The 11,425-nt window shown below is 38.8% G+C and overlaps 1 protein-coding gene across 1 annotated transcript; it reads right to left on the bottom strand.

Annotated features, from left to right (window-relative positions):
- Positions 1-223: 223 nt before the first annotated feature.
- Positions 224-1,942, bottom strand: INSM2 (INSM transcriptional repressor 2). The gene has a single exon (XM_044661959.1). It carries the CDS (start codon positions 1,940-1,942, stop codon positions 224-226), a length of 1,719 nt encoding a protein of 572 aa, XP_044517894.1.
- Between the last annotated feature and the right edge of the window lie 9,483 nt (positions 1,943-11,425).

Below are 11,425 nucleotides of genomic sequence, written 5' to 3'. Positions count from 1 at the left end.
AGTCCTTTTTAGACACAAGCATTCATTGAGACGTTCCACAGGAATTACAAGTCACATAGTACTTTTTAGTCTCCAAGTGGTTGAGCTCCAGGAAGCGTTTAAGAAAGAAAGGGAGATAAAGAAAGAGAGAAAGCCTTTTTACCAGTTGGAAGAAGTCCCGCAGCCACTCACAAAGTCCATTTCTTACTTCCAGTCTCCGTCCCAGTCTTAATTCTCTATGTACTCAGCAACCGGGTCTGAGTGGCATCTGAAGCAACAACACCTGCCGGCTTTCCGACGGGTGACATTTATTAATATGTCGAGTTAGCCCCAAGGAACTGAAGAAGGTGGATGGACAGTGCTTGCATGGAAAGATCTGTTGAGTATCTTCGTCAGCAACTCTCCGTCCACTTGGTCCCTCTGGAGGCGCCCCTGCTAAAGAAGGCAATAGCATTTCCTCTCGCACTGCGTGCCACAACCTGTGCTTGTCTCTGATGTCGGCCGAGGGGAAGTGTGCCCCGCAAAGCGGGCATGGGAAAGCAAGCTGCAAGCTCTGCTCAGTACTGTAGCCAGGGGTCAGCGCTCGGGTTGAACCTGCCTGATGAGTGCCCAAATGCTTTCGCAAATAAGCTTGGCGGCGGAACTTCTTGTGACAATATGGGCACAAGAAAACCTCAGATATCCCATCTCCATTGCGGTTCCCTGTACCTTGGACCCGACGCCCCGACGCCCTTTCATTATATGTACCCTGTGGTAGCTGGGGCTCTGGGTGCTGAGTGGCCTTCAGGTCCTGATGAAGGGTAGCAGTAGTGTTGGAGCTGTCCTGGTGCTGATCAGTCCGGGAGCTGTCCCGAATATGAGGGTGCTGACCTTCAGGCCTTTTCTCTCTGCTGTTCTCCTTACCCTCCCCCAGGAAAGGTGCAATAGAACTGCAATCCGAAGACAATGAGGAAGAAGAGGAAAACGAAGGAAGGGCCTTCGCGTCCCTGGGGACAGTTGCGGAAGCACTAGCAGGACGTGGCTTGTGCCACCGGCGGTGGGAAGCCAGGTTGGCAGGGCAGCTGAAGACCTTGTCGCATTCAGGACAACGGTACTCAACTCTCACTATGCGGGAGCAGCGGTGCTGAGCCAGTGCGAAGGGGTCTGAGTATTCCTCTTTGCACAGCTGGCAAATAAATTCACCCAGTGGCGTTCGGCTGCCTTCAAGGCCTCGGGATGGTGTCCCAGGCGCCTCCTCCTTGATTTTCAACCCCAGGACTGGGGATGTGGTTACTTCATCCGCGAAACTCAACCTCCTCATAGCTTTCGGTTTCTTGGTACCTAGCACTGCTGTCCCAGACCCAGACACTGACACTGGCCCAGGAGGTCCCTTATCACGACGGTCGTCCCCACTACCCCGCTTCAAACCCTGAAGAGTAACAGTGAGGGGAGCTGAGTCTGGCTTTGGAGCAGCTTCTGGGAAAGGTGCCAGAAGAGGTATCAAAAGCTGCTCCCCCGAAGATGGGGCAGACACGGTTGCCACTGTGGAAGAGAAAGCAACCGCGGCTGTGGTGCCCCCCGGGAAAGACTCAGCCGAGGCAGGAGAACTGAGGCAACGCTCCAGGAACGTCCCGCGCAACTCCGCGCCCGCCGGCTTAGCTGGGCTGGGACTGGGACCTGGAGTCGAGCCTCCGCCCAGCCCCCCGTCAGAGCTTTCCCGCTGGCCTGGTCCTCTGCTTGCTACCGCCCCTAGGTAGAACGCTGACAATCGCGAAGTCGCCTCTCTCTCCTTCTTTTCTACCTTTTCCAGTGGGGATTCCAACCTCTCCTTACCCGTCACGCTTTCCTGGGGACTGGGGGAAGCCCCTCGGGGGAAAAGAGGTGCCTCTTGGTGCCCCAGAAGGTGAAATTCCCTTTCCACTCGACGCATGCGGTAAGAACCTCCCAGTCTCTTGGTTCTTTTCACCAAAAAGCCCCTCGGCATGATGGGGTTGGGAGAATTGGAAATTTTAACTGAGAGTGAAGGGGGAAAGTGGGAGGCGAATGCTGCAAAACCCGAGACTGGAGCAGGACGTTGCTGTAGCCGTCATGTTCCGGCCTTTAATAGCTGAGACGCCCGGTGGGGAGAGGGGGTAACGAACCTCGCTCTGAAACGGGAAGGTACTGCCCAATCAGGAGTCGGAACCTGTGCGGGGTGGGGCGGCGGGGAGGGCGGTATCAGCTCGCAGCATCCCAGGCTGGCAACCGCGGTGGTTGGATAAGCGCCTAGGGAGGAGGGGGAAAAGGTTGACTGCTTAGCCACGCCTTCCCCAAGTTCAAACAGCAGTATCTCCCTCATCCTACAAAACCATCACCTTACCCGTCCAGGGTTAAAATAATACCCAGCTAGAACAGCCTGTCAGACTAGTTCAGAGGGGAGGCGAAGGCGCGGGAAATCCGCAGGAAGGTAAGCTGGTAAATGTGTGAGGGAGTCACGACGCCCTTAACCTTCCCCACCTTCTTAGGGGGTCCATGATTACACCCTCAGGGCTCTGTCCCTGGCTCTCCTTCCTTCTCTCTAACAAAGAGGGAGTCTTGTTAGCTCCTAGTAACTGGAGCTTTCTTTGCCTATTGCAGAGTGGCCCTGACAGAAAAATGGAAGACTTTCTAGAGCCAAGAAAGCAACCAGCATTCCAACTCCTCTTTCAGCCTCTGAGAAAGAATTGGGGTGGTAGAGCCGAGACAGAAAAGGCCTCAGAGATGAAGATATAGGTTGCGGCCATAGGTAGGAATCAGGTTCCTTTTCGGAACTGAATTAATAGGACCTAATCAGCCCAGAAGGCTTTTGACTGGGCACAGGCAACAGGGTAGTCTATATTAGGGAAAGAATGTGGAAAGGGGAAAGGAAAGAGGATCACAGGGCATCTTTGGGAACCTTAATTAGAAGAGGTCTGTAAATTAGTAACAGGTGAAAAATCTCTCTATTTGCATTGAACTAGTAGAGAGGCAACAACAAAAAAGCAGAATGAATTAACTTACTGATAATGTTCCTATATTTGAAGTTGAAGTATATCTACATCTATCATTGATCAAAACTACTAGTTTCTGGCAGCATGAGAATTCGTTTGTGATTAAGGGCACTGGGTGAGGAGATTGTGCTTCTTAGCAAAACTTTAAGACTCAAGAAACTAGACATTTCAGTGTCCTTTTACTTAAGGCTTACAGTATGTATGTCTCTGACATATTGTGAAGGGAAAGGGGGAGTAGTGAGTAACTTCTTTTCTCAGATAAGGCAGTTTCCTTGTTCATGCTTTATTCTTTTACTACACAAAAATATGTCTTAGTACCTCAGTATGCCTTATAGCTCCAGTTAATTTGTCAGTTAATATTTGTTAAACACTTACTAGATATAAAAATACTAATCGTGTTGATAAATAATCAAGAGGAAAGCACTAAGAGGGAAACATTTATTAACTGCCTACTATGTGCCAGACGTTTTACCTCCTCACAATAACCTTCAGAGATCAGTGGGATAATATAGTTAGACCTGTGCTTTAGGAAAATTACATTGACAGTTTGGAGTGGGAAGAGACTTGTGACAGGCAGACCAATTGCTGTAATAGTCCAAGCAAGAAATAATAAAGACCTATATCAGAATGGTGGAAATGTCAGAAGAGAGAAGAGGGCTAATGTTAGAGATGAAGATAAAACTGATAGGCATTGGCAATAGATTGGATATGAGATGTGAGAGAGGGCGAGGAGTTGAGAATGGCATCTAGGTTTAGAGCATGGGTAACTGGGAGGATGGAGGTACCTTCAACACTAATAAAGAAATTAGGAGAAATGGATGCTTTGAGGAGAAGGGAGACAATGAATTCCATTTGGATATGTTGAGTTTGATGTCTCTGGAACATCCAGTTTGAAATTTCAAAAGGGTAACTTGAGATCAACAGTTGGAACTGATTTAGTAGATTGAAAATCACCTGCAAGTATGACAATGGAATCCATAGGAACTGCTAAGATCACCAAGTGAAAAATTATAAAGGGATGGCCCAGGACAGAACCTTGTTGGGTCCCCATGGTTAGCAGGTATGACCTGGATTAATATCCACATGTTAATGAGGATTACATGGCACTTAATATTCATAATATGGAGACTATTCCATAGGAGTAGTAATGTCTATAGGGATATGGCTAAGAAAAAAAAATATGACACTGTGATGCAATCAAGGTGCTTACAATCTAGATAAGACTTGATGGCTTATGTTTCTAAATCTTGTTCAAGGAGTGGCAAGGAAGCCAGTGACACTGGAGTTTTTAGAATATGCATTATTGATTTCATTTTGCAGATGAGGAAACTTACTCATTAGAAAACTTAAATGAGTTGCTAATGTGTGACTTAAGAACTGGGAGGCCCCAATCTTTTTACTCCAAATCCAGAACTCTTTCCACTCTACTAGGTTCACACATGGTAGGTTATAATTATTAGAATTTATGATAGAAATAAAGAGAAGCAGCAGCTCACTAGATAACTAGATCAAAATAGAATACAAAAAAAAAATAAAGCTAAATTTTAACTGCAGAAAAACTGGCTATTAGTAATGCATATTATCTATTTCCCTGTGAAGAAACTTTTTCCTGGCAAATAATATGTGTTTAGAGGAGTTGAAGAATTAAAAGATGTGCACAGTCAGAGATTTTAGAGTCAAAATGCATATTTTTGAATCACCACATCAAATGACCACGTAAAATGTATTTTTTAAAATAACCTCAGTCTTTTTTGCTGGATCTTCATCCAGGTCACACCAGATAACCATGGGTCTCACAGGGCTCTGACTCTTCTAAACTATTTCACTTGGTGATCTCATCAGCTCCCATGAATTCAATTATCATCTCTATGATCATTGGATTTTCAAATCTGCTTATCCAACCACAATTACTACTAACCTTCAGCTTTACTTTTCTACTAACCTTCAGCCTTTCATTTCCAACAGTCCATTGGACATTCCAAATATGTCACATAGTCATCTTTTTCAATAAATTTTATTTTACTTTTCAAAGATCAGTCTTCTCTCCCTCCCACTTCCCTTCCTCTGTCTCATTAAGAAAGAAAGAAAAATAAAATCACTGTTACAAACATATACAGCCAAACAAAAATTGTTCATCACCTATGTCTAAAAATATGACTAACACCTCTTTCAGGAGTGGGACAGCATAAAGTTCCCAAGTATGTGTGTGTGTGTGTGTTGTATGTGTGTTAAACTTCCAAGTTTATATGTATGTACATATATATAGTATTGAATTTTTTTCTTTTCTTCCTCTTTGAGAAAAATTATTTGTATAAGGGATGGCTCTTTAGGAAAGTGGGGAAAGAAATACAGGGAGCCATCTAGGCAAGATAAAAACAAAAGATATCAATATAAATCTATTTTTAAAATAATTTTCATCATCATTATTTCAAAGTATTTGTTAATAATGAATACATAAGTCTTGAGTAAGGGTCAGAATACACTTTGCGGGGCCTTTCCATAACTCAGCGTCCCAACCCAGATGATATAGAAGTTTCAGTTATCAGATATTTGACTCTACTCCAGTAAAGGGCACTCACTTGTTTCCCATCTGTTTTCTGATCTGATGTTGTACCCCTCCATAGTCATAGTTTAGCTTTCCTCCAACAAATAATTTTCACCCTCTTTTACATGGGACAAGCTCAGACACCTGGATTTTCACAATAAACTCAAGCACTTTGTTTTTCACAGCTCAAAAAGTATATTATTCCTATTTTTTTTGTATGTGGTTCCAATATCCCCTTCATGGTTTATAATTGAAGAAAGTAGCATGAGAACTTCTCTTTCTTCTACCTCTTTAACAACACTGTATGTTTTTAGTGAGTTACTGCAACTCTTAATTAAGTCAGCACCTTCCATTAGGTCTTAGAATTGGGAAGACCCAACTTTAACTCTTTCTCTTTCCAGTTTCCTTTGGTCCTGGTTATTTATTCAAATGGCACTAGGGTCTGGAGGTAGCCCTTCATATTATATCCCAAAAGAGAAAAGAGATAGAGGTATAGAATAGAGCCTATGACTCCCAATATGGGAATCTGAACTGGGGAGAGGGAAATTTGTCAATCCTAGACATAGATCACAGAATCTCACAATTGGTGTTGACCACAAAAGTCATAACTGTGCAAACAACAGGCAAACTCCTAAAATCAATCAATAAACTTCATATTAACTAATATAAAATTATGATTGGATATTAAAATAAAATTCCTGAAAAACACATCATTTGACTACCATAAAACGATAGTCTGTGAACCTTTGGGAGTTCATGATAATGGTCCATTGGGTTTTCACACACACACACACACACACACACACACACACACACACACACACACTTTAACGGCACTTTAAGCAATAAAAACAACTGCCCAATTGTTACAAATATATTTCCCTGTGCGTATATGAAGCATTATGAGGGTTTTTCTACAGAGATTTGAAACCATCATGGACATGCGCACAGCAATTGACTGTGTAGCAATTATATCAAATTCTGATCATTTTGGATCTTGCTATTTCTCAAGCTATTATCAAATTGTTTTCAAAATGCCAGCAAGGTTTGATATTTGAATCCAAATCAATTATTAATGGATTGTCAGACACATGAACATACTCTCATTTGCATTCTATACATTATAGCAGAGTAGCTTCCTTGCCCCCCCTTACCCTGTTATATTATATATTAAATTATAGATTATACCTTATCAGCTACATAATCTTGTGATGTTATGAACATTTGCATTCTTTATAATTAAATGTCAGGCTGATTGAAAACCATGATCCATGGGCAGGTATATTACAAGCCATCATAAAATCATCAACACAAACATTCTGCAGGAACAAGCCTTATATTACCTCTTATTGCAGTAGTAAGACTGTTTTCTAATTTGAACTTAACCACTGCGTATGTAACTATTCTTCTATTTGGAAGATTTTTAAATGAACTGTCTGATAACACTGGTCAGTCATTCAATAGAGTTTCTGAGAGTGTAGCCCGTGTGCCAGTGTTAAAAGGGCGGGGAGAGGGGATCATGTTTTCATATGAAGAATAAATCTTTCCTTTCAAAAGTTAGTTTGTAGATAGACTTTGTTAAAAGCGAAGTAATAATATGTAATATCTATATCAAAATGATTACTATCTCAGGGATGGGGGAAGGGTAGGAAGGAGAAAGGGATAGGAGAGATTATTTTTATTTTTATTTTTAAGCATATCTATCATCTAATAATCTCTTATTATTAGCAAATACTTTCTATCTTGCCCAGATATTCATTTTCATAGAGTGGTTAGGCTGCTAAAAAAAAAAATGAATTCACATCTCTCAGCAAAAGTGCTTGTAAAATTTCCTTATCTGTAAAATAGTAATAATAATAGCATCTGCATTCCAAGGTCATTGTGAGGAACAAATGAAAGAAGATTTGTAAAGTTCTTAGCATCTTTAGCCTGGCATATAGTAGGCGTTAAATAAATACTTGTTTCCTTCCTTCCTTTTTATCAAAATAGGGAAATAAACTCAATGAAGTACCAGTTTTAAGATGAGTTTATCTGGTATTGTGCTAAATATTGCAAATATCTGTTCAAACAAAAAAGTATAACATTGAAATTAAGTTTATATATGATTATTGTTAAACATCTTCCAAGTTGTAACTTTTCACTAAAAGCCTTCTTCAACAAAATTTATAATATTAAAAATTTAATATAAAGTCATGCAAATAATAATAAGCATATCATGTCTTTCTGGATTACTTCTTTTAATTTATTATAGAACTCATAAATTTTTCAAAATTATTTTAAAATTAATTTTAGAATTACATATTCTAATTTTAGAATTTTACAATTTTAGAAATACATAAATATTACATATTTAGTCTTTTCATAATTGTAGGTAAAATACAATTTTATGTTATAATTATATAATGTAAATTTTAACTAAGTATTTCTGGGGAAAAGTTTTCATTATAATTATTGTAAGCACTATTATAATATGGATTGTATATTAAATTACCCTGGGGATTTACAATGTTTTGTTGTTGTTACTGAAAGGGTTTCACAAAAACATTGGGAATCACTGCCAAAAAGTAGAGGAGATTCATAATTTCACGTGAATGAATTAGTTAAAAAAAACATTGATTAAGTGCTTACTATGTGTCAAGCACTGTGCTAAGTGCTATTGATACAAAGAGAAAAAAGATAGTCTCACAGAACTCATACTCTGATTGGAGAAAACAACATAAGAGAGAAATTTCAGCCACATAGTGCATGGAAGAACCTGGAAATCCTATGGATTCATCAGAACCCAGAGGTACATAGTTTGTCAATAACTTCTCTTTTGATTGAGAAAGGATTCATATTCAAATTAAACTGATTTCAGAAACTTTGACTAGTAAACAAGAATGAATTTGATATAAGCAGAAAGGAGTTTCTAAGACTTAAGGCACAGAATTAAAAAGCCACTTTTACTACCTTTTCTACTTTGTCATATGTGATCTTCAAATATACTACTTCACCATTCACCACTATCCATTCCAATGTCACTAACATGAACTCTATATCTTTTGCTTACTAGAGATTTTCTCTATTGTTAAATTATATTTAGTACTTTTAAGAAAATTTAAGAAAACATAAGAGGATTGTCCCTCTTATGGTAAAAACAACTTTAAGACATTTAAATTCTAGGTTAGGTTTTATCAGTGTTGTATAAGAATCATTTATCGTCTTCTATATTTATGAAAAGCTCTATTATAAGGACTACTTGTTAACTGACATTTTAAGCATAGCTACTTTGCACTGAATGATCCTTTTCTTTTTAAAAATAATTCTTTTTTATTATGAATGTAACAAACATTATCATTTCCACATTCAAAAAATAGAAAAAAAAGACTATATGAATCCATCAGTCCATCATATAAGGCTTATTTGTAAGGCCAAAATTGTTCTGTTTGACTATGCCCTCTTCTAATTTCCTTTTGTTCTTTTCTGTGTATTTCTAAATTTTTTTCATTGACTGTCTTTGTTCATCACTACTACTTCCCCCTCTCCTTCCAGTAAAGCCTTCCTTTGTAGCAAAGAACTATTTATTGGCAAGCAAAACAAAATCACGTTTGTCATATCTAAAAGCATATATCTCATTTTTTGACAGTCATGATTGGTAATTATTAAATTGATTCCCTAGAAATTGTTACATTTTATAAATACACCTGTACTTTCCGTTTTATTCACTTACTAACTTTTTATACTAATTTCACAGGATTATAGATTTAGAGTTGGGAGGAAACTCAGAGATCAATCCTTTATTTTTATTTTTTAAACCCTTTCCTTCTGACTTAGAATCAATATTAAGTATCATTTCCAAGGGTTAAGGGGCTTGCCCAGGGTTACACACCTAGGAAGTGTCTGTGACCATATCTGAACCCAGGATCTCCCTTTTCTAGGCCTAGCTTTCTATTACTGAGCCACCTAGCTGCCCCTAACCCTTTATAGATAAGGAAGTTGATACCCAAAGGAGTAAGTGACTTACCTAAGATAACACAAGGTAGCAAGTCTAAAAACCTAGATTTGAAACTAAATCTTCTGATTCCAAATCCATTGTTTTTACATCTGAATCAAACAGTTCATAAATTTGCCAGTAGCCAGGATAAGTAATAGGTTTTTTGTAGGCAAGTAGTAAAGAATTCTGAATTAATTAATTTTATTGCTTATGACCTCCTCAAGGGAGGGTTGCCTAATACAATTTTTGCACGTATTTGCAAGAAAGCAGATAATGTGTAAGCCCTTTCTACTGTTCATGGTTACTCTGTTTTCAATCCAGTGACCATTTTAGTAACTACACCACAGCATTGTTATCCAGACAAGATCTTTCCAGCATTTCAATTATCTATATCTCATGTAGAACCACATCAAAAGCCTTTTACAAACACCTAGATCTATAATCTGTCCATAGAGTTTCCTTCATCCATAAACTTGTCATGTAATTTTATCAAACTAAAGAAATCAGATTTGACCAGCATTATCTGTCTTCATAAACAAATGCTGTCCACTGCCTATCACATTGTTATCTATATACTTACAGATCAATTTGACTCATTCTAACTTGGGTAACTGAGTTCTGCCTGCCCAAACTCTCCCTATTGTTTGTAGTGTTTACTGAAGTAAAAAAAAAAAAAAAAGAAAGAAAGAAAGAAAAAGACCTTGGTTTCTTAAAGATTTGTGTTTAGGGGGGCAGCTGGGTAGATCAGTGGATTGAGAGCCAGACCTAGAGATGGGAGGTCCTAGGTTCAAATCTGGCCTCAGACACTTCCCAGCTCTGTGACCCTGGGCAAGTCACTTGACCCCCATTGCCTATAAAAAAATTGTTTTTAGCTTAATAATAATCTGTGAAACTGAAATAATATCACATCTTTTATAGGTAACATGATATAATGTATCTTTGTAATATATATATATATGTATATATATATATAGTGGTTCATGTTTAATTACTGAAAAATATAAAATATATAAAAAATATAAAAAAATTTTAAAGCCCTGTGATATATACAAACACATACACATATGTATACATGTATATGTATTTACATGTTTTAGTGAAATCTATTCCTAACATTGGAAATTCTGACACATAAGATTTTAATAAAATTGAGTTAAGAGAAGATGGCCAAGGAAAGGCAGCAACACTTCTGAAGTCTGACAAATTTCCCTCTGAACAATTTTTAAAAAAGACCTCAAAACAAATTATGGAGTGACAGAACCCACAAAAGATAGAACGAAACAATTTTCCATCCAAAGACAACCTAGGAAAAAATCTGTTACACTAAGTCAAGAGTAGAGCACAGTTTAGTGCAGGCAACACCCAGGCAAGACTTCAACAAGCCTACGGCAAACTTTGGTGTGGTAACTGAATAGGCAATGATACCTTCCAAAGTTCTCATCCCACAGACAAGTAGGTTCGACAGCTGGTCAGAAGGAGAATACAGGGATCTCTTTGATGGCACTCACTCAGTACAGGACTCTGTTGCATTGACCATGCATGGCTTACATTCCTGGATCACAGTCTCAGAGTGAGGAGGAGCCTGAGCTTTCCAGGACATGCCAGAGCTTGCAGTGTCAAAGGAGTAGTGTAAGGAGGAAAAAGGGGTTTTTGGGGTTCAAAATATTAAAAGATGGTCACCAGAGGATTGAACTATTATCAATCCTCAATTAAGAATAATCTTAAGTCAAAGTTGGCTTTTATGGAAGTTTATTTTACAATTAAGAAGAGAGAGAGGAAATGAGGAAATAAGAATCTAACTCAGTAGGTAATTTACTACAATCCTATAATTAATCCTATAATTAATAGATCTAATTAACCCACAGCCAAGAGTCAGAGGACCAGAGGCCCAGAGATGAATGAAGCAAAAATTCATTCACAGAGTTTATTAACAGGGACTTC

The sequence above is a fragment of the Gracilinanus agilis genome, chromosome 2 (genome assembly GCF_016433145.1).
Source record: "Gracilinanus agilis isolate LMUSP501 chromosome 2, AgileGrace, whole genome shotgun sequence".
NCBI lineage: Eukaryota > Metazoa > Chordata > Mammalia > Didelphimorphia > Didelphidae > Gracilinanus > Gracilinanus agilis.
Note: the sequence above shows the minus strand (reverse complement) of the source record. Positions and strands in the feature narration are given on the sequence as shown.